At 37.9% G+C, this 23,713-nt stretch overlaps 5 protein-coding genes across 5 annotated transcripts; 4 read left to right on the forward strand and 1 right to left on the reverse strand.

Moving 5' to 3' along the window:
• Positions 1–2,449: 2,449 nt before the first annotated feature.
• On the forward strand, positions 2,450–4,494 carry LOC133710807 (PLASMODESMATA CALLOSE-BINDING PROTEIN 3). Its single transcript, XM_062136935.1, has 4 exons — positions 2,450–2,681; positions 2,901–3,143; positions 3,243–3,279; positions 3,910–4,494. The coding sequence occupies exons 1-4, from the start codon at positions 2,630–2,632 to the stop codon at positions 4,163–4,165; spliced, it is 588 nt and encodes a 195-aa protein (XP_061992919.1). The 5' UTR covers positions 2,450–2,629; the 3' UTR covers positions 4,166–4,494.
• Positions 4,495–5,914: 1,420 nt separating this feature from the next.
• LOC133710009 (alpha/beta hydrolase domain-containing protein VTE7) lies at positions 5,915–8,530 on the reverse strand. The gene is made up of 10 exons (XM_062135980.1): positions 8,242–8,530; positions 8,043–8,137; positions 7,862–7,959; positions 7,730–7,779; positions 7,487–7,582; positions 7,254–7,343; positions 7,074–7,166; positions 6,891–6,986; positions 6,386–6,451; positions 5,915–6,189 (listed from the first exon to the last, which is right to left on the reverse strand). The coding sequence occupies exons 1-10, from the start codon at positions 8,407–8,409 to the stop codon at positions 6,034–6,036; spliced, it is 1,008 nt and encodes a 335-aa protein (XP_061991964.1). The 5' UTR covers positions 8,410–8,530; the 3' UTR covers positions 5,915–6,033.
• A 3,373-nt stretch (positions 8,531–11,903) lies between these two features.
• On the forward strand, positions 11,904–15,006 carry LOC133709939 (uncharacterized). Its single transcript, XM_062135900.1, has 9 exons — positions 11,904–12,079; positions 12,633–12,720; positions 12,803–12,870; positions 12,964–13,023; positions 13,122–13,280; positions 13,670–13,816; positions 14,220–14,434; positions 14,518–14,626; positions 14,717–15,006. The coding sequence occupies exons 1-9, from the start codon at positions 11,948–11,950 to the stop codon at positions 14,816–14,818; spliced, it is 1,080 nt and encodes a 359-aa protein (XP_061991884.1). The 5' UTR covers positions 11,904–11,947; the 3' UTR covers positions 14,819–15,006.
• Positions 15,007–17,013: 2,007 nt separating this feature from the next.
• LOC133707980 (uncharacterized) lies at positions 17,014–19,335 on the forward strand. The gene is made up of 7 exons (XM_062133436.1): positions 17,014–17,181; positions 17,773–17,860; positions 17,939–18,003; positions 18,100–18,159; positions 18,256–18,402; positions 18,550–18,676; positions 19,111–19,335. The coding sequence occupies exons 1-7, from the start codon at positions 17,077–17,079 to the stop codon at positions 19,143–19,145; spliced, it is 627 nt and encodes a 208-aa protein (XP_061989420.1). The 5' UTR covers positions 17,014–17,076; the 3' UTR covers positions 19,146–19,335.
• Positions 19,336–19,906: 571 nt separating this feature from the next.
• LOC133712449 (uncharacterized) lies at positions 19,907–23,418 on the forward strand. The gene is made up of 9 exons (XM_062138557.1): positions 19,907–20,080; positions 20,954–21,074; positions 21,153–21,220; positions 21,304–21,363; positions 21,477–21,635; positions 22,085–22,231; positions 22,460–22,674; positions 22,759–22,867; positions 22,954–23,418. Exons 1-9 carry the CDS (start codon positions 19,961–19,963, stop codon positions 23,098–23,100), a joined length of 1,146 nt encoding a protein of 381 aa, XP_061994541.1. The 5' UTR covers positions 19,907–19,960; the 3' UTR covers positions 23,101–23,418.
• Positions 23,419–23,713: the final 295 nt, after the last annotated feature.

A 23,713-nucleotide genomic window follows, 5' to 3' on the forward strand; every position in this document is an offset into this window, starting at 1 on the left:
TGGAAATGTAGTGGCAATTTCGTCTGTTCATGAGGATGAGATTCTTGGCGCCCTGAACCTCGCAATGGGTTTCAATATTTTGATAGATGGCTTTACTAGGGTCCAACTTTGAGGCCCAATACATATTTTCTTTTTTGAAAGGCCCAATACAGATTTTCATAAGCTGAAGACGTTGCTAATCTCAAACCTTTACCAAGCATGAGTGACCCAACACCTTTTATCACATGAAATTGTGTGTACATTCTACAAGTTTATATAACCATTTCTTGGCTTCAGTGAACTCCGGTTAGGGTTTGTACATTCTACAAGTAGACTGAGATTTCTCTCAAAGTCATGATATTGATTGTGGAAATATATACTCTCAACTACTAGATATGTGAATTTCACGATTACGTTTATAAAAGTTTGGAAGCTAAAACATAAACGTCAACAACCTTGCATAAGTAATAAGTAAAAGTAGTGTTTCGCAAGCTTTGTATATCCATACTCAGTTAGGCACTTAATAAGAGGGCAAGAGCCAAGAGGAATGCTTACCCAAAAAGAGGCCAAGAGGGAATTGGCTGTGTGGTGGAGCCAAACAGATCAAGTTTACTAAACAGTTAGATGAGAACATCATCACATGGTTGGATGTTGGTGAAGATCAAATTATCACACCTTTTTTGGGTCCTAACCTTCCAAAACCCTTTTGTGTTTTTCTTTTGTTCTTTTCAATCTCGGCCTGAATTTCCTTAATAAAAATGTGTTTCTTTCCCAAGTGGCGGTGCGGTGTGTATAGGAAGAATGGTCATAAGCTAATAGCAGCTAAGGTAGCAAAGGTAGACTTTGATTTCACTGTAACCTTTATAATTGAAGGTTCCATTCCATAAGAAACTAGAAAGATGAAGCATCTTACCTTTGTTTTTCTGTGGTCCAATTATTCTCTTTTGAGCTTGGGTAGGAATTTCAAGTCCCCAATCAAAGCTGCTCTTTAGAGACTCATGAAACAAAAGCCACCTAAAAGCAATGTCCACAGAAGACCTCCAAAGAATCCTTGATTCCTTGCTAGTGTTTTTCCTTTTGGCACCACCTAAAAACGGTGGCTTGCATGACCCATCAAAAATAATAGAGAGGTTCAATTACTTAACCCTAGAGATATCATTTTTCCACTACGTTACTAGTGTTAGGTGTTGATCTTACTGATCAGCATTTGTTGTCTAGCACCGACGAAACACTTTCTGTAGAAAGTTAGTAGTTTCTTTTTCTGTGTGGAGTTTATAAGAATAGACTAGCCAAGCTGTACAAACATTTGAGTATATGCACCCAAACAATTGAGAGAGAAGAAGCTAATTAAGCTCAACCAAGAATCACAATAGAAACATAATGAGTGAAATGTTGGCCTTGGGTAGGTTTTATTGGATCTATCACATGCCTAACTCATTAGGTTTATTATAAAAGTGATGTAATGATCGAATTTTCATCATGTCGATCAATACTTATTTTTTACTAGTGTTAAAATAAAATGTTAAGATTAGTCATTTGTACGTGTAAACTCATAGAAATTCTGCTTTTGACAATTACGGGAACAATCAAAACTGTCGACTACGAAAACTTGTTCATACGTGCATGGACGATCAACTATAGCACAACGTGTTTAACTAATATTACTCTTGGTCATATATAGTTATAAATCCACACTCATCCTTTCTTTTTTTAAGTAGAAATTTATATAAAAGACAAAATTTAAGTTTTTTAAAAAAAAAGAATGGAGTGTACGTGGATCGTAAAATGGAGAGTTTGGATTTCATTCCCCTTTAATATACCGTGTATTTGTTTAGTGTGAAGTACGTCTTTCTACTATGCTCTTCGGCTCTAATGTTCTCGAGTCAATATTTGCATATCAAGGTTTAGATGGGAAAGGACAATAGAAAAGGCTTTAGGTTCAACAGCTGGGATGATGATTCGCATTAAAAAAAAAATACAGCTGGGATGATCTATCATCACATAGGTCTAGTTTTCTATATAGCTTTAAAGCTCAAAGCTTTTATATTGGTATTGATTGTAGTTACAAACTTGGAATGAAACAAGTCAAGGAAGAAGAAAGAAGCAATTCAGTGATGCGTGATCCACCCAAAAAAGTAAATGATCATTTCTGGGAAAAGCCATGCATCCAACAGATATAATGACGCTGATGCTTTGATGCCTTCAATCAAAGCAAACCCACACACTGAGACAAGTCAGACAACACATCCCAAAACAGATCTCCATGAACCTCCATGGTGGGGTATCCCATAGAGGAGCACCAACCCGAGATAAACCATCTGAGAGTTAACTCTTAACCACCCAGATGAGTTTAAGACCGTTTGAAGGGTCAGAAAAACAATACAGTGATTACAGTATAGTATAAAATAGGATTTGGCCACATCATGTATAAAACAAACTCAATTAAAAAAAGGTTTATAAAGCACAACAATTACAGATACCCACCGTCCTTCTCATATTATTGATATTCTGCAAGAGTTCTCCATTCTCCGTTCTCCACAATACCTTCTTCTCTCTCTCTCTCTCTCTCTCAAAAAAAACCATTCAACCCTCTTAAAGAATCCCATTTACTACTCTCTCTCAAATTTCACCTACAATCTGAGCTTCAATCATGGCTGCTTTAGTATATATAGTGCTTTTCTTGGCCCTCACTGGGCATTCAAGTAAGCTCAAGCTCCTTGATTTTGCTGCTTTTCATAAACTTTGATTTTATTATTGCTGATGTGAAGGTTGCAGACCATCACAAACCTTTATTTCCATCAAAGTTTCAATCTTTCTTCTGTTCTGCTTCAATTTGATTCTGAAAGTTTCTGTCTTTCTTTTTCAATTTGAGAACAAGGGTCAATGAAACTGATGTTCTTGTTCTGGGTTTTGTGGAATAGGTGCTACTTATTGCATATGTAAAGATGGGGTTGGTGATGCTGCTCTTCAGAAGGCACTGGACTATGCTTGTGGAGCTGGAGCTGACTGTACACCAATCATTCAAAACGGTGCGTGTTACAACCCCAACACAGTCAAAGACCACTGCAACTGGGCTGTTAATAGCTATTTCCAGAAGAAGGGTCAAACCCAAATGAGCTGTGACTTTGCAGGAGCTGCCACTATTAGCCAAACTCCTCCAACTAGTAAGTAGTTGCTCCTTACCAGTTTATTCATATAGTTCTTTGTTTTTCTTGATCTTAGTTACTGATCTTGTATTTGTTTTTGTTCTTGGTGATCAACAGCCACGAGTTCCAGTTGTGTTTATCCTGCAAGTGGCAGGTATGTGTTTTAGTACTTTGTCTGATATTGAATCTTGACTTTGGATTAAAATAAAAAATAAAAATTGGGGATGAAATATATGGGGATCTACCTCTGCCAAAAGTTTCTATCTGCAAGTCCCTGATAGAAATTCTATTGTCAATGTCAAGAATATCAATCCCCTCTGTTTGCTTGTGTGCAATTAAATGGGTTTGATGATAGGTAGGTGCAAGTGTGCAACCTTTCAATTTGGACTTGCACCTTGTAATCCTTAATTGGTAGATTTGAAATGGGTTTTGCCTGAAGTAAAATTTGAAGTGGCCGGTTAATGAGCAGTTTTGGACGGTGATTAAGAAAAGTCACATATGTTGAGCTGTCATGAAGGAGAAGACATGAAGTAGATACCTCATTAGTTCTTTGTTCTCCCACATATTCAATTCCTCAGCTTCACATATGTTCACTGCATTGTCACTCTATTACTTAAGAAAGATTATATTTTCCACCAAATTAGGTTCCCTTCCCCTTTGGCCTTTGCTTTTACCTTAAAGCATTGCTAATTTTTAGGGGATTTAAAATTCCATATTCAATGAATCAGTGCATGCTTTTACACATTTTACATGATGATTTTGTTGTTCTTACTATTTTGTGCAGTAATTCCACCACAAACTCAACCACCACTACTCCAAGCACAACTCCAACCACAGGCACAACCCCAACCACAACTCCAACCACCGGCGGCACGACGACTCCAACCACAGGCACAACAACCCCCAGTACAACTCCCTCAGTCTTTGGAATAAGCCCAACAGGGAGTTCACTCACTGATTCAAGCCCTGATATGGCTCCTCACTTCATCGCAGCAGCAGCAGCTTTCTCCTTTTCAGTGTTTTTGTTGCTGTGGGGTTGATATTGATTGGTGGGATTCGATGTGTGGATGAGAGTTTACCACTTCAGGATTCGGAATGGTTATGATGGGTAGGGATGTAATATGATATGACATTTGGGGGCTGTGCAGAGGCAAATCCCATTAGGGTTTTCTTTTTCTTCTTTGTTTTTCTTGCTCCAACGTGAAAAAGATGGGGAATTTGATTCCCATTTTGAGTGGTGATGATATATGACTGCTAGTGCTCTGTGGGGGTATAGAAGAACCTAATCTTTCTTTTTAGATTTTGTATATGTATGAATGAGAGCCAGAGCCCGTATTTTTTAATTTAATGGAACTACTCTATTCTAGCATTGCTGTTATTATATATTTCGATGGATGTGTGTGGCATTTCTGTTGCCTCTTTTTCTCATTTTCTTTCATTGGCGATGTTAACATGGAGAATGATGTTTCATTGTGACCATGTTAACTTAATCCATAATGAAGTTACTATATATTATCTCCAAATTTCTCTGTGCACCAAACAATGGCAAAGGGGCCAAATGGAGGAAAAGAAGAAAAGAGACTTGAGGCAGATGGTTCTCGACTTGGGGTTTAGGTCACATCAATCTTTCAAAGTTGGTAGCTGTATAGATTTTTGATTTTACACGACTCAATCTGACCACGATGAAGTTTTGAGTTCAAACAGGATAATTTGACATATGACTCCATCGAACGTTATACAAAAAGTATTACTAGACCAACTGTAAGTTAGCGCGCGATCGTTTTTGAAGAAATAAGGGAAGTGGAGAGCCAACTCTTCTTCCGACACTTAAAATGGAGAGCGAGTGTTAAAATCTGAAGACTGTAAATCACTAATCAAAGATGACAATTCTTTTCTTCTTTTGTTACAATCGAATCCCTAATCAAGACTAATCTACTCAATGTCTCTCTTATTTTGTTTTGCTAAGAAAATGAATTATCAAGCCAATAAGGGGAACGAAAACATGTTGGACTTTCTTGCTATTAGTGTTCGCTTTTTCCTAGTTTGTGAGCCAGTTTATGCGTGAAGCAGATTTTCATGGATATATACGGCTACAACGAGCTCGCCGGTCAAAAATCCAAACAGAATTATTCTTTGACGTGATGCATGGCCGAAAAGGTGGAAAACAATCTTAATAAATAGATGACTAAAATAAAACCTCTATGTAACTAATTTTGTTTATGACTAGAGCATTGGACCTTTGAGAGATGAAGACTCGTGAACTACCCACCAACCATATACAGCCATAAACCTTCACACGTTGAAGTAATGACATAATCTGAGACAACAATCATTCCAATCCTGACACCCAAATCCACTGTGTTTTTTGGTCTTACTTTTCACCCAATGTTGAACTATGGACTTAATGCAACAAAGAGTATGAACCCTCATAGATAAGATCAAAAAATAGAGGCTTCTACCAAATTGGCAAATTCCCAATGGTCCCTGAATAGTTGTGAAAAGAATCTGAAGCCGACCATCACAGAATAGTGTCTATAGGGCCATGAAAATCCATTCAGCTTCTTCAAAAACGATTCTCAACCAATAAACACTAATGAAGATAATTCCCAGTCCAGAATTGCAGTTGTATGCTAGTAAAAACTACAACTTGGTTCATCAGCTAATGAGGAGTCTGAATATGATCCGTATGTCGGGAACTAATATTTTTATGAGCTTAGACAAGTATGCATTCGTACTTGAATCATATACCTTGCTATGTTAGAAAAGATGGTTGTCACTTCAGTATCATGGATGAACGATTCAAGATTTGCCAAATTTATAAAATATAGGACAGGGTGAATCCCATGAAATGGTGAGGTTCAAAACAACTATGCTCAATATCAACAAAGCGGAGATGAAAAGGAAACCTTCAGAATTGAGTACTATATTCAACCTCTTTGTACTGAGCTTCTCGAACAAATTCCAGAATCATTTTCGCAACAGAGCTCGGCCTTTCTACATGAGGAATGTGTCCGCAATCTGGTATTTGTCGTATAATTGCATCTGGCAGTTCAGAGTGCAATCTCTGCATCATAATGTATAAACAATTAGACAATTATTCAATAGTCAAGGATTGCAAAATTGTGGAAAGATGAAATACTCGAAAGAAAAACTTTGCACTATCAAGTATCTCTTAGAATGTAAGGAGAGTTGTTTCCAGGTATTCTTGAACAGACATGATGGTTCATTTATTATGCCTATAGAAAGGAGAAAAGTATTACCACTCCAAGCTTGTTGCTAATGATCTGGTCTTCCTCGCCCCATATGATAAGTGTCCTCTGCTTTACCTGCCAACCATAATGTAGAGAGAATTACCAAACAAAGAACAAGTTTTGGACATTCTAAAATGAACAGAACCTAGACTATAGCATAAGACTTCTTGTTCTTCACTTTCGGTGGTACATGTGCAAGAGAGGAGAAAAAGAAAAAAAAACATTATCCAATCAAACTGACCAAACGATTAATTGATTTTATTCATCTTGAAAAAATATTTAGTTATTTATGGAAGTACGATCCCTCGTTCCTCAGACTTGAATCATGTTTTCAACAGGAAAACTCATATTTGGCACTGGGATAAAAGTAACTTCGAATACCAAGCAAGAATAAAATTGAAGTTAAACATTAACTATTCATCTTGGCATATAAGGTAAGGGTTCCTCTTTCCTATATGCACGATTGAAATTTTAAAGCAATTGTCAAACTCCAATGAAGAATAAAATTGACTACCTGTTCTATCTGGGCACTAACATTGTACACCCCACTCATCATGAAATCCACAAGTGCATCCTCCCACCAAGGAAACCGGCAATGCAAGCGGCCAATCTAGATAAGGAAACAACAGCATTAGGATCTCTTCAGCCCCGAAAAATCCTAACAGTTTTAAAAGTAAGAAATTGCATAAACCCTTACATTTGTCCAATCTAGGCTGGTACTCAATGATATGCCAGTGAAGCACAAAAAGGTTACATAGAAGCGCAAAGGGAAACTCTTCAATATATATGCCTGTGTCACGAAAGTGTATGTGGTCATTTCAATGATGAAATCCAGCAACAAGGGATTTGAAATTAGTGACTACTGAGAAACACTCACTCCAGCATAGGCTAACATTTTAGACAAGGTTGGTTGATTTTCGGTGCCTTCTGTATACACACTTGCATCAATCAAAACTAGCCTTTCAACCTGAAAAGAAGATGTGAAAACTTTCAACTTTCATTAAACTTAGAAACACTAACTATAACACCCTCTTCAATGTACCACTTGAATTTCATTCCTACTGAATTTATAGAGCCGAATTCCAATATCAAACACCGGAAAGCACTTACTGCTTCTGGATAGCTGGCTGCAAAGTCAATTGCAACAGCAGCACCGAGGCTTGGTCCAACCAATATCATTGGCTTTTTAATGTAGGACTTCCAAAGCTGTCATGAACAAATCATTATTAGTCTCTCATCAACAGATTAAAATAGAGTCTAATGACCATAGCAACAGGCCTAATGTTGTGTTGTCTTCACTAAAATAGAATACAATACCGAAGACAGGAGGATTCAAGCAAAGCGAAATTGTACCTGAAAAAAATGGTCTCGCTTCGAGGCCACATTACATGGGGGGAGTCTTTCTAGCACATACAATACAAAAATTGCAATCAAACATAAAGGAGAAAGCAATTAAACAAATCCCAAACAATTAGACAAACCAACCTAAATCAGAGAAACCCCAACCAAGAATGTCAACAGCCCAAGTCTCGAGGCCAGCTTCCTCAAGCAATGGATAAGTGTATCTCCATTCTAAACAGGAGCTGAAGAATAAGAAACAGTGAAATCCAAAGATCACACATATCATCTCAAACAATGGTGTCAACTTCTTGCATGTACTAGTTACCTATCAAAACCATGGAGAAGAACCACCGGACTCGTCTCGCTCTGTACCAACGGCTTCACACAGCTACTCATCACACAATTCTCACCAAAACTAACCTGAATGTTAATGTTGGCAATCAGTCATTGCCCAAAAGAAAAGAAACAATTACTAAAGTTACCCGGAAAACAAAATTGAAGAAATGGGTGATGGGTGGAGTTACGGGAAGCCTTTCTATTCGTGTAGCGAGTTTCCGGGCAAATGGGTCTTTGATGTTCTCGACTTCTTTGGGAAGGAAAGAAGGGAATGCGTCGGAGCGAACAGTGAGTAGACCCCTTTGGATTGCGGAAGCGGTGCGAATGGGGAGAGAGCTGGCTGTGAGTGTTAACATATTTCTTCACCTGCGGGTGAGGTTTGAATGCAATACTCTATCCATATCCAGGGAAGTGGAGCGGGACTCCTTGTCAAAACGGTGCGTTTGGACTTCACCACTTTAAGTCGTCGGAAAAGGGTGAAGTCGATGCAGCAAATCAGCAATGCAGAGTAAAGTCAATAGCCAATATTCATTTTCATTCTCTTTGTAATTTTTTTTTTTTTTTTTTTTTTTTTTGTAGAAGACAAATAAATTAAAACACAAAATGCGGGGTAGGCAGCGCGCAGGATGGAATTAATCTAAAATTTTGAATTAGAGAGACTATGACCAAATAGCATCCACAACATTTCATGTTCTAAATAGAAGTGATAGCATTCGCAGTAAAATTAGCCTCTTGAAGAACATGGGAGAAAATGATAACTTCAAATCTTGAAGCTAACTCCTAATGTCTCGAACCAAGGGTTTGAGGTGCTATGGAGTTTCACAGGAGTTGTTAATATAGTTGATGATCAACATAGAGTCCCCTGCTACTTGAATTATGGTGATGTTTTTATGGAGAGCATGAATAAGTCCGTCCTTTAGAGTTTAGAGCACTGCCCTAGGCAATAGCTAGGGACATTGCAGATGCTGAGATTGTGAGCTCCAACAAGTAAAGGGAGCCCGGCCATTTGAATTTTTAATGATGAAACCCGCAGCCGCATTGTTATGGAGTTTGACCGAGTCGTTAAAGTTGAGCTTAATTTTCGTTTTTATCTTTATATTAAGGATAACGTTTTATAAATTAATATATAAAAATTAGTTATTTATTAAATTTAGAATTGATAATAAATAATAAAGTTTATTAGAAACTATAAAGTCATAAGATCATAATAGAAAAGCATATTCTAAAGATTATACAGAAAGCTTCTAATTAATAGAAAGATTGATTTTCTAATTAATAGAAAGATTGATCAACATTCAAAGTAATCACTTTCTTTATACTTGTTCCTGAAGTAGAAAACGTTCCATCTGGTCCTGAATAGCTTCTTTCAAAAGGGTTTCCGCTTCCTCGGTAAATGTTTTGGTAGAAGATATGATTTATTGGAACTGGGGTTTATTTGTTTTTAAATAAGTACGTAACTCAACAAGAAATTTCCTTACCTGTCCAATTTCTAATGAATCAAGATAACCGTTCGTTCCGGTATAAATAGTCAATATATGTTCTTCCACCTCGTAAGTAAATTGCTCTCGGTTGTTCAATCATTTGATAACCAGAGTCATTCTTTGATAAATGATCACTATGAGTCAGACTCAATAGAATTTGATCAATCCTTTTTTCTGTCGTTAAGGTGGAGAACTGAATCAATAATTCTCTTTCTTTATCATCAATCCAATCACCGTTCACGTTTTTTCTTTTTCTTATCAATGTATAAATCTCTTTACTTGTATGACTTAGATGTCTCGTATTTCTCGAAAAAGTGATTCGATTGATGGATTTGGTATGATACTTATGAAATCGATGAGATTTATATTCAAATATTTCTTCTTATAACGTATTGATTTGACCCCATAAGTGGGACCACCACCCCATAGCATGTTGCCGCCATAAGCGGAACCCCGTATTTCTTCTAGAGAATCTTCTAATTGTTCCGCCCCCATCGAATAGTAGATGAAGAAGCCTGATGTGCCTTCAAAGGAGTGGGATTATGTCTCATATAATTGGAGCCAATCAAAGCAGCAGCATGAACAATCTTGTTGGGATGAGTCAGAGCATTGTTGAAGATTTTATTGTTCCGAGCATCTCAAATTTGTCAACAAAGGATTAGACAATCCTTGGTTATTAGAGAGGATTCCTTGCTGAATAAAGAAAAGGATCCAATCAGCCACAACTAAACTCCTAGATGCTCAAACTGAAAGTGCAAATCTGAAACACTAATACAATTGCATATAAGACACAAACACACATATTGCACTCACACATACACATGCATATATAATTGTAGAGAAACAAATATGTAAATCCTTAGAACAAAGTGTATACTTGTTGAAACTGATGAAGCCATCTCAAATATAGATCTTATGTACCTCTATGTGTGCTGTCTATCTATGGGGCAAGACAATGCCCTCCCATAAAAGGTAATTGTAATCACAATAATGCCTGTATATTCCGATATCTTAGTGCTTTTTTTTTTTTTTTTTTTTTTGACTTTGTCAAGGGGAACCCAAAGGCTTCCTAGGCCCAAGATAAACCCCTTCGGCGCATGTGAAATGCTCCAACTGTGCATTGCAGCACAGTGCCTCGCCACTTTGACAGCTTCGGGGTTCGAACCTAGGTTGGGGAGCACACCCAACTAGGCAAGAACCACTAAGCCACTTGCAGTGGTTCGATATTTTAGTGCTTGATTCAAACTATTTAGGTTTCTCAATATATTCATTTGATTCATACAATAAATATATTTAACAGGGAATATGAAACTAATTACTTGCTCTATTGGTAACCGTAATTGTTATGCTGAATATATGCTTGTAATTGTTCAATTTCAACTTACACGAACCACTTGCATCACCGACTATACTAGAAACGCTGCCAAGACCACAATTTACTTCGCCAATACACAGCCTTAAGGAGTCTACTCCAAATATGAAGAAAGTCATAATGGAATGAAGCATTAGTTAATATCAACATATCAAACCGATTTATGCTAGACCCTACATTAACAACTAATTTCTATCAACAAACCGACCATGACCAACCATCCCACCACCCGAAATCGAATCAAGAAATGAGTTATCAAACTAGAATGTCGCCCCATCATCCAAGAAGATGACAACCACGAGATAACATAGACTTAAAAAGAGGAAGCCATAGACCACAGAGACGAAAACCGAGAGGAAGACAATATTGAATATTCTATCTCAGTTCAAACAAACAAAGGAAAATGAGAAATCTTGAGTCACGATCGGAGAATCAAAAGACTTGAGGGAGAAAAATGATGTTGGGTTCGAAACCTAAGAAGAGCACCATCGGGCCAGCTAAACCCCCAGTGAGTCTAGAGAGAATGTACTACTTATTACTTAAATATATGCAATTGTCACGTTTATCAAAAATTTGGTTTGAATTCGTAACTTTTTTATTATTTTTTATTTTTAAAAGAAACGACAAATTTAAGCCCCACTTCATATATATCATGATGCTAGTGCGAATTCAACAGGTATCCTTCACGATATTGGTTATTTCAAATAACTAACCGCTAACAATTCACTAGTGACAAGTTCTTTGTTAAATATATTTTTGGTCTGAACTTTTTGATAAATATAAAAAAAATATAAGAATAATAAATATAGAAAGTAAAATAAAATAATAATAAATAAAAGGCGCGAAACCTCACAAAACAGTTTCTCCAACACGTTCCACGTGTAGCCTGTGCTTTATCCAACGGTCAATCTGTAATGACCCGATTCACCTTCCGTACCTAGCCACGGGCTGGCCCTTTAAATAGCCGAATCCGATTTCATGTAATGAAAGAAATGAAAAAAGCGTGAGACCCAAACATAGAGAGAGAGTGAGCGAACCGCCATGGACTCACAGCAGCAGAGACAAACAGCTCCACAGCCTCGCCCTCGGCCTCAGAATCAAGACGGCGGCGGCGATTTCTCGGCCGTTTGCTTCGTTCTCTTCCTGTTCGTTGCCGTCGCCATTTTCACTTTGGTAACCCCTCTGACACGTTTACTCTACTCTCGTCGCTCTGAGAGCTCCGGCTAGGTTTCCGTCGTTTTCAACAAACTCGTTTTTCACCGTCCGATTTGTACTGTATTTTTTCCATCGCATTTGAGCTAGGGTTTTGATTTGAAGCTTGTTCATTTTACTTTGAATCTAATTACCAATACAACTGTTCATCGATCAATTTATTGTCACTTATGTAGTTGCTCTAGTTTGATTTCCATGTCACCGCTCTCAATTTCAACTTAATGCCTAAATTTCTGTGGATTTTCATCAACTTATCTGTTTGATTTTGCACTTTCCCCTTGTTATTATCATTAATGATTAAGTTCTTGGTAAGCATGAGTTGTATAAGTGTTGGATTGTAGATATGATGACACTATAGACTATAAGATAGTTTATAGTTCCGGTTGAATTTGGAAATAGATTGGACTGACATTTTTTAACTAAGATTTTGCTAATTGTTATGATATGCTACGTAGTGAACTTCAATCAGTAGTATGTTAGATTGTTAAAAACTGGAATTTGCTCATATTTACAGTTAATCAGCGGTCTGCACCAAGTTCCGGAAGGTCATGTTGGGGTGTATTGGAGAGGAGGTGCTCTTCTGAAGACTGTTACAGATCCAGGTAATTTAGTTTAAGCAGCTGCTTGTATAGGACTTTAACTTTACCTTCTGCTTCTGATTAACTTTAAGTCTTTAAATTTCAGGGTTTCATCTCAAGCTTCCCCTGATAACCGACTTTGAGCCTGTTCAAGTGACCCTTCAGACTGATCAGGTAATTTGGTGATCACAGTTTTGAAGATTTGAGGATTTTGTCTTTGTATTCTTATACTGGAAACAATCGGTCATAACATGTGAAATTTGTTAGGTGAAGGATATTCCATGTGGTACAAAGGGGGGTGTCGTGATTAACTTTGAGAAGATAGAGGTAGGGGATATGAGATGGTACCACTCTGTTAATGTTATGTGAAGTAATAATTTGCAATATCCGCAGTTTATATGCATTGATTGGGATGCCCTTTTCAGGTTGTTAACCGGCTTCGCAAGGAATTTGTATATGAGACACTTCTCAATTATGGTGTGAAGTATGACCGTACATGGATATATGACAAAATTCATCATGAGATCAATCAGTTCTGCAGCTCACATTCACTTCAAGATGTCTACATTGATGTGTTTGATCAGGTAAACCGGAAAGCATATGAGTTGCACCATATGCTGTGTCTCAATCTGAATAACTATACATATATGCTCATAGTTGTATTCCTTTTTCTTGTTGATATAAACCTGAGTGTTGTGGCCCATGTGAGGCAATCTATATGTAGGGCTCTACATTGGATTTGAATGAGCTGTTGATATATTAGTGCTGTGCTGTTGTACATGTTTGTTGAGCTTGAATGCTGTTAAGGATCCTCTGGTACTTAACTTATTCTACATGTTTTAATGGAGGTAGTTTGTTATATATTACATGTGGACTGAACTTAGTTTATCTTTTTGTTATGTCCACAACCATATCATTATTTCTTGATTGATATAAATTTCTGTTGACAAAACAATATATTCAACTCTTTCAGATTGATGAAAAGATGAAAGAAGCTCTTCAGGGTGATTGCACACGTTATGCTCCAGGTATTGAAATTTTCAGTGTCCGTGTCACAAAGCCGACTATCCCAGATAGTGTAAGACATAACTTTGAGCAGATGGAGGAGCAACGTACCAAGGTAAAGACAAGAATACTTTCCTTCTATTTCATCAATTTGTTTCATCCTTTGTTTTCGTTTGCACATGGATGGTTGCTCAGTATGACTTTGAATCTTTACGTTGAATCTAATTTGTTGAATAATTTGTTCATCCCGATCTTACTTCCTGCTTTTTATCAATTTTATTCCTTTATGCACTGTTTTCCTAAATAATTCATTTGTCCTTTACATTTGACTCATTGCGAGACAAGTCTTATGTGAGTCAAGTTTTACTCTGCATAGTTCTTAATGCCCAAACATTAGAGTATCAAATAGACATGCATATGTTGACAAGCATAAATTTGTTATAAGATTTTAGGTTATCCCTTTCCCAGAGTTACAACATGTGTTAATATATCATGTGTTCTGGATTGTTACTGTGTAGGTCCTAATTGCTATTGAGAGACAGAGAGTGGTGGAGAAAGAGGCAGAAACCAAGAAGAAGATAGCTATAAGTGAAGCCGAGAAGAATGCCAATGTGAGTAAGATTCTCATGGAGCAAAAGTTGATGGAGAAGGACAGTTCCAGGAGGCAGCAAGAAATTGAAAATGACATGTATCTTGCTCGGGAAAAGAGTGCAGCAGATGCTGATTTCTACAAGTAATATATGCCTTCTAGTTTCCCACCGCTTACAAATTATATTGTGATTGCAAAGTGACTAATGGTATTACTCCCAATTTCAGAGTCATAAAAGAGGCTGAAGCAAACAGACTGAAGCTTACTCCGCAGTTCCTTGAGCTCAAATTCATCGAGGCTATTGCTGACAATACGAAAGTTTTCTTTGGGGACAAGGTCTGTCTATCTATCTATCTATCTATCTATCTAGATCATATGTGTGTGTTGGTTGTATTACAAACTTTACTCAGTAGCTTTGTTCTGCAGGTACCAAATATGGTTTTGGATCAGAGGTTGCTGGGGAACTTCTTAAAGGTTTCCAGAGAGTTGTCGGGAGATGTGGCCAGGGAAGGAAATGCAGCATATTGAGAGAGATTCAGGAGTTGAATATGTGAAATGCTTTAGCTTATGATAGGTATCAAGTATAAACAAACTCTAAACACACAGGATAGGGAGAGAGAACATGATCTAGTTTCTGTAGCTGACTGCGAAACTTCTTTTGTTGCAATCTCTACATTGCCTGATGTTAGAATTGAAACGGATGCTTTAGAATTTTCCTTCTGGTTGCAAACTTCTGATTTTGACTTGTGTTGCCTTCTTTTCTAGTTGGAAATGTGCTATTGCTTAATGTAATAGGGAGAGGAAAACAAGATTATGAGAGATATTTTCCTTGCCGTACCATAGCAAAATATTTGCAACGTTAATGTGCTTTTTTTATATATATCAAAACTTAAAAACAATCCAACCACTTCTCAAGAGATTTTGGTGGAGGATTTACGGAAGTCCATTAAAGAGGTATGAAAACCCTATTCTCTCTAGCAACGCTAGTTCTCTCACTCACTCTAACGCCGTCTTCCTATGTCGGTGATGCAAATGGCGGTTCCGACCGACTTCCAAGCCCAAAGCATTTGGGTCCGATCCTCTTCCTCCCATCTGCCTTTGCGAGGAATAGGCCTAATTAATCCTTCTGTTTCGCCAATTGTTAAACCATCTTCCTGGAAGAATAGTGTTCTGCTCGATGGAGGCCTGAGGTCGGGGTGGCCCGATTCACAAATGTTTCGACATGACAGCGGTGTTCTGGGCTATGGTGGTGGTGGCAAAACAGTCTGGTTGCAGGAGACCTCCCACACTCTCTCTGCGACTTCAATGGCGTTACCGTCGTTGACTGAGAAGCAGATGGACGGGGCTCGTCACCATGCTATTCTTGTGTTGTTGGCAGTAGTGACGGGCGGAACTTGCCCTGCGCTGCAGAAGATGTCACGAACGACGGTGCGATGCCCATGGATCTGGGTGTCCAAATCAGTACGAAGGGACTGCTTTTCGGCTCCAATCCGAGCGGAGTTCTTGGGGGTTCTGCTAGAGATTACCTGGTTTCCATGGGTAATGAAGCTGCTCTTTGACGGTGGTCCAAGTGGCCGGGTGAACGACGACATGCTTACCTGCGATGGAGATGGCGTGGATGGTGGCAGAGGTGCTGCCTTAGGGATATTGGATTTGGGCCCAAATGGGCTAGGGCAAACTGCTGGGCCGGTCCTTAGGGCTCTTGGTAATGGGCTTATCAATGCTATAAGCCAGAAACTGAAAATGAAGGAAGAGCGTGGGCTTGGGCTCTTCATTAAGAGTTTGGGCAGCTGTGAGGCCCACTTCACCAAGCTATTAGGCCCAATATCTCTATGGACTGGACAAAGATTGTGTTCGACAAAATCTCCTAGCCCTACCTTGAAGGGCAAGGGAAAAATATAGGTTCATGTGGTGCTAGGCCTATGTTCTATGTCTTAATGTCTCCATAGTCATAGGCTCGCTTTAATAAGTGAGCGGTTAGTTTGAATATAGGTGGTCTATCCATATGTATCACAGTAGTTCTCTTACTACAACTTCTTGATCTGTCTAGTTGAAGGTAGCGGAAGGATATGTAACCAAAATTGGAATTTCATCGATTACCATTTGTATGACTATTATTTGTAATGATGAACAATTTTTTTTTGAAAATATGATGAACAAATTAGTGTAGAACAAATTAATGGAGAATAAGTTCTTGAATGTATAGTGATAAGACTCTGCACAAAATTTTCAAAGTAACTTAATCTTTTGCTATAAGGTCCACTTCAAATTTCAGAACAAACAACAATAAATAATCTTATGCTCTAACACAATAACACCAACTCTTTGCGAATCTCGATTAATAATTTAATTTTTTAAATAAATTTGACCAAATTGATATTTGAATTATATAAAAAAAAAACTAATTTTTGCCTTCTAATATTTTGTCGATGTTTCAATTGATTGGTGTGATGTGTCAAAAATTGATAACAAATTATTTCTTTTCACATTTTTAGAAAAATGTCTATTTTCTTCTCAAGAAAAGAAGAAAAAAGAAAAGAAATCTTTCATAGGGTTATAGAAAGAGCGGGAAACGTCACACAATGTTACAGTAATACTCCACGTGTACCCCATCCAACGGTTGAAATCAGCAACCCTCTACACATTCGGGTTCCCCGACCCATATGCTGGTCCTTCAAATAGCTGAACCCGATTACAGGAAAGGAAACAAACAAAGCAAAAAGCGTGATAGGTAAGCCAGTACACTGAGAGAGAGAGTGACCGAGTCACTGAGTGAGCGAACCGCCATGGATCTACAGCAGCAGAACGCAAGAGCTCCACAGCCTCGCCGCGGCGGCGGTTTCTCGGCCCAGTCGTCTTTCCTCTTCCATCTAATGGTCATTTTGTTTGTGGTAACCCCTCTCACACGTTTTACTCTCCTCTCTCCTCGCTCTCAAAATAATGACTTAAGTTTTCGTCTTCGTCGTTTCCATCGAACTCGTTTTTCGCCGTCGATTTGTACTGTATCTTTAATTGCATTGAGCTAGCTAGGGTTTCGATTTCGAGCTTGTTCTGTACTCGTTGAATTTAGTTATACACTAATACAAATGTTCATCATATATATATGTTGTTGTCAGTTTTGAGTTTGATTTTGGTGGACTAGTTGATGCTCTAATTTGATTCCTCTGCTCTCAATTTCCACTCCATGCCTAAATTTCTATAGAATTTCATCAACTTATCTGTTTGATTGTGCACTTCCCTCTTGTTATATAATTCATGCTTAGTTTCTTGGTAAGCATGAGGTGTATTAGTGTAAATTTGATGAACTATACACCGTAACATAGCTGAAGTTTGATAGTTTCGTAGTTCCGGTTGGATTTGGAATTGGCTTGGATGGCTGTAATAGACAGGACTACATGAACATTGTGCTGATTGTTATGCCTAGCCAGTGAATTTCAGTAGTATGTTAACTTCTTCAAAAGTGGAATGTGCTGTATTCACAGCTAGAAGCCTTTCTGCACCAAGTCCCGGAAGGTCATGTTGGGGTTTATTGGAGAGGAGATACTCTTCTTAAGACTGTTACATATCCGGGTAATATACTTTTGAGAATTGTTGCTTGCATAGGACTTTACTTTAGCTGCTTCGACTCATTTTGTTTTTTAAATTCAGGGGTTCATCTCAAGTTGCCTATGATATACTTTGAACCTATTCAAGTGACCCTTCAGACTCATCAGGTAATTCAGTGATAACAGTTTTGCAAAGTTGGGATGTTGTCTTTTTGTGTTTAATTATACTTGAAATTTAAAAATCATCTGTCATGAACTTTGCAGTTTTGTGATATTCCATGCGGTACAAAAGATGATGTCATGATTAACATTGAGAAGATAGAGGTTGGGGATATGAGATAGTACCACTCTGTTAATGTTGTGAGAAGTAATAGTTTTCATTGTCCTCAGTAAATGCATTGATTGGGATGCCTTTCTCAGGTTGTTAACCGGCTTCGCAAAGAATACGTGTATGAGACATTAAGGAGTTATGGGACTCAGTATTACTGCTCATATACGTGTGTCGTCGTGCGTAGAGAGATCAGTAAGCTCTGCGGCTCACATTCTATTGAAGAGGTTTTTGATCAGGTTTGGTATACATGATTATTGGAGATAGTTTGGTATTATTCTATGCAATGATTGATTAGTTTTTCGAACGTCCAAAACCATATCATTCTTCTATTGATTAATTTATATATGTTTCTGTTGACAAAACAATATATTAAACTCTTTCAGATTGATGAAAAGCTGAGAGAAGCTCTTCACGATGATAGTGCGCATTATGCTCCCGGCATTGAAATCATCAGCGTGCGTGTCACAAGGCCTACTATCCCAGATAGTGTAAGACGCGGAACACACCAAGGTAAAGGAAATAATACTTCCTTGTATTTCATTTGAACATAGAATGGTTGCTAACTAGGACTTGAATCTTTACACTGAACCTAATTCATGTAAAAATTTATTTATTCGGATCTTAGTTGTAAAGAATAATACTTCCTTGTATCTTATTTTCTTCATCATAAACTTCACTGCAAACAGTGAATGACTATTAATAAGACTTTAAATTACTGTGAACCTAATTCGTGCAACACTTGCTTATCCTGATCCTAGTTCCTGCTTGCTTGTTCAATATATATCAACTTTATAGTTCCTTTTGCATATTCTCCCTCAATATTGCATTTGTCCTCCATTACACTTGACTGATTGAGTAGCTTTGCTCAATAAAGCAGTTATAGTGTGCAATTGATCTCTCTATTATTTGTATTACAGACTTCACTGAGTAGCTGTGCTCTGCAGGTACCAAAACTGTATGGGAGACATGTGAAAACTGAGGCGACGGAAGGACGTGCAGAAGAATAGGGAGATGTGTTAACATACTCTGTACACACAAAATAGGGAGAGAGGATATGATCTAGTTCAGTAGCCAAATGCTTCAGTTGTTTTGATAGATGCAAACTCTACATTACCTTGCATTAGAAAGGATGAATTGAGAACAAGTTTATGAATGTATGATTTTGTACATCACGCAATCTAATTCCTCAAAAGTTGACCTACTTTTAATGTAGTCTACTTATATACATATTTATTTATGTTACTGTATGCAATTGGAATAGTGTGCCCATTCCATATAAGTAAACTCGAGTTTTTTTCTGCTGTATCTCTACTAGTTCAACTTCCATTTGCATCTTGCCCCAATTTCAAAATCAAAACCTACTAATTTTTTTGTTCTCCAAATCTCATCCGAATAAACTTGCTCAACAATTGCCTTCCAAAACTCTTCGTTTGTTATTATTTTTGCAAAGAAAATTCTTGATTACTATAGCTTTGCATTGTAACAGTATCTCCTATTTTCGGAAAATAGAATCAGTCATCAAGTAAATAAAATAAAATTTCAATTTGTCGTTTTTTTTTTTTGGAGTAAACTTCCAAAATTCAACATTAGTGGCGCCAAACCATAGGGGACCCACAAGCCCCACCCTAGTATATATCAACTTCCACGTGTTACTTGACGACAGTAACCCGATTCGCAATCCAAAACCCGACCCGTGACTCCCTTCAAATATACCCAAGGCCCACTCACATTACCCAAACACAGAAGCAAGGTCTCAGTGAGAGAGAGAGAGAGAGAGAGAGAGAGCGAACCGCCATGGATCAGCAGCAGAGAGCCGGAGCTCCTCAGTATCGTCCTCCACCTCCCGGTCAAGGCGGCGGCGAATCCTCAGCCATTCTCGTCGTCCTCATCGGTTTCCTCGCCATCTTCGCTATGGTAAAACTCCTCTCACTCACACTTTGCTCTCCTCACGTTTACAACTATAGCCTCTTTGTTTCCCTCTTTCAACGTTCTCATCAACCTCGGTTTTCATCTCTGATTTGCTTTTTATTTTTTTTATAATATTTTTCCATCGCATTTTAGGTTAAATGCTTTTGTGCTTGATCCACTCTTTACTGTATATAAATGTTCACCAGTTTGTTATCAGTTTAAGTGCAACTTTGTTAACTAATTGCTCTAGTTTTAGTCGAATTTCACCGATTTTCACTTAATGAGCGTTATCAACTTAATTTCGTTTCCTTAATGATTCCTGGTAGGGATTAAAATGCACCAGGTAACTTCATTAACAGTGTAATGAAATGATATCTTGATTCGGCAGCTAAGTGTAAGTGTTTGTTATTTCTACTCTAGTTTCTTTACCTCTATTGAAACGTAAAATTGATAAGGGGAAGGTTTCTTTATAACGGCATCCAATGTCTCTGTGGTGTTTTCTGTTCGGAGCTATGTCGTTTATCTTTCAGGAATGTGATGCATGACTTATGTTAAAACAGACCATGAGTCATTGCTTTTGTTGTTGCCTAGTTATGTTGAATATAGTTTCAATACAGGTTTCATAAATTGATTCTGTTCACTGGCCAAATAGAACACATGTGCTATCATTAATATACTTTCATAGTGAAAACTCTAGAGCCCATGAACTATTAGTTATTTGCAGTTGGATTTGGAATGAGTCACAAGTCACAACTCACAACGCATAGTTCCGTTAAGTAGCTTTAATAGATTGGATATCATTTTGCTAATTGTTATGATATGCTAGCCAAGGAACTTGAGTATTTAAATCTTAAAACTGCGATGGATTGATTTATACAGGTGGTGCTTCCATCAATATCAACTATTAGCAATAGCTTTTCCATCCTGCACCAAGTCCCCGAAGGTCATGTTGGTGTATATTGGAGAGGGGGTGCTCTTCTAAAGACTATTACTGATCCAGGTAATTTGCATTGAGCAGTTCCTCACTTTCTTGCGTAGGGCTCTAACCTGGTCTGTTTCTCACTAATTTAAAATTCAGGGTTTCACCTCAAGTTGCCTCTCATAACACAGTATGAACCTGTTCAAGTGACCCTTCAGACTGATCAAGTAATTTTCTCATCCAAGTTATGAAGGTTGAGAATTTTGTCTTTCTATTGTTTTACTTGAAACTCGGGTAAATTTTTTTGCAGGTGAGGGATATTCCTTGCGGTACAAAAGGGGGTGTCATGATCAACTTTGAAAAGATTGAGGTATGGCATTATGAGATATTCTGTTTATATCTATCTCGAGATATTACTCAATTGAGAAGTCTAATTTGCAATGTTCTCAATCTATATGTACTGATTGGGCTGCCATTTTTCAGGTTGTAAACAGGTTACGTAAGGAATATGTGTATGAGACACTTCTAAATTATGGTGTGCACTATGACAACACATGGATATATGACAAAATTCATCATGAGATCAATCAGTTCTGCAGCTCGAATTCTCTCCAAGATGTCTATATTGATGTGTTTGATCAGGTAAGCTGGAGTGCTAGACTTCTTAAAGTGTTTAAGAAGTCTATATAATGATGTATTCATGTATGTTTCTGTAATCAGTACTGTACGTTTTTTCCCCCTTTTGTTTTGCGATATGAAAGAGGATTGTGCCATATCTCAGGGCAATTGTATTTGTTGGCTCTGGCATTGGATTTTATGTTGTCCACCGAGGGGTCAATCATATTTTCTAGTGTTATTTCTCCACAAAGTAGCTGTTGATTAGGTGCTGTGGTACTTTACATATATACTGAGGTTCTAGTGCTCTTGAGGAGTTAGTTTATTAGGGTCATTTACTTCCTCCTTGTGCAAATGTTGGAACATCTCGTTCAATGAGCTCTTTTGTTGTATAATATTGTGGCCTGATTTTATTTTGTCTGTGTTATATCCGCAACCTTATTTGATTAATTTGTTCATACACACTTCTGTTGCAGATTGATGAGAAGATGAAAGACGCTCTCCAGGTTGACTGTACCAAATATGCCCCAGGTATCGAAATTATCAACGTGCGTGTCACAAAGCCGAAGATCCCTGATAGTATCAGACGGAACTTTGAGCAGATGGAGGAGGAGCGCACCAAGGTAAGGTTAAGAAGAGTTTCTTTTATTTAATTTTTTTCATTCCTAACTTTGTTGCAAGCACAAGATGATTAGTAAGTACTCTAAACCTATCCCACACAGGAATTTCTTTTTTGTTTATTAATTTTTCTTCTTCTTTGAACTGTTACAGTCTTGTTTTGCCTTAACTAACAAAAAATTTGTAATAAGATTAGCGCATCCGACATTATATCGTGTGGGCTGTATGTGTAGGTCTTAATTGCTATAGAGAGACAGAGGGTGGTGGAGAAAGAAGCAGAAACCAAGAAGAAGATGGCTATCAGTGAAGCCGAGAAGAATGCCAACGTCAGTAAGATTCTCATGGAACAAAAGCTGATGGAGAAGGACAGTTCCAGGAGGCAGGAAGAAATCGAAAATGCCATGTATCTAGCTCGGGAGAAGAGTCTTGCAGATGCTGATTTCTACAAGTAATATATCCGTTCTTTTCAAACCACTACCTATTATATGCTATACTGCATGTGACTAATTGTATTACTCGCTCCCAATTTTAGGGTAATGAGAGAGGCCGAAGCAAACAAGTTGAAGCTCACTCCACAGTTCCTTGAGCTTAAGTTTATCGAGGCCATTGCTGATAATACAAAAATCTTCTTTGGGGACAAGGTCAATCTTTCTCTTCCTTGCATTTATATTGTTGTTTTTAGTTGTGTGTCTTTGTACAAACTTTACTCAGTAGCTTTGCTCTCCAGGTACCCAATATGGTTCTAGATCAGAGGTTGCTGGGGAACTTTTTGAAGGTTTCCAGAGAGGTGGCCAAAGATATATCCCAACAAACGTCCGGGGAAGCGAATGCGGACGATGGAGAAGCTGGTAACCCTGAAGTTGAATATGCCTGAGAACAGAGAGTAATGCTTTAGCTTGTGTAGGTATATAAACATACTGAGAACACAGTAGGAAGATAAGGATATCATTGGGCCAATGTTCTGTTAAAATCATTGAGCCTAGGATTCCAAGTCACTAAAAACTTGCTACCTCAAAACAGGCTTTTTCTAGTCCAGCTGAGCGGCCCAGTCTTTTGCTATTGGGTACGTGTTAAAACTTAACAGGGTGCTTTCATAGTCCCTTCATTATGAACCTTTGCTTGCCTTAGCTTCTTCTACATGTCCCACTGCCACGCATGTTTGTATCAATGGCTCCGAAATTTTCATCATCCATTCCTGGTTTGGAGGCTTCGGTTTTCCACACTTGTTATCCACTCTCGTGCTGAAGAAGACGGTGCAATATTCAATACTCGATAATTTTGATATTATGGCTCACTGCACCTTCCGAGAAACTATGCCCAAACCTCGATGCTATATTTTTGTGGCGATTTTGTCTTATGTATCTGTACCATCGTCGTCAATCGTCATTGATGAATAGTTTTGTACTAGACTGTATTTACAGATTATGTAACTAAACTCTTCGAATTTTCCGCAACAACTAGTTAAAAACCCTTTTACTACTGTTAAC

Source organism: Rosa rugosa, chromosome 5 (genome assembly GCF_958449725.1).
Source record: "Rosa rugosa chromosome 5, drRosRugo1.1, whole genome shotgun sequence".
NCBI classification, from domain to species: Eukaryota; Viridiplantae; Streptophyta; class Magnoliopsida; order Rosales; family Rosaceae; genus Rosa; species Rosa rugosa.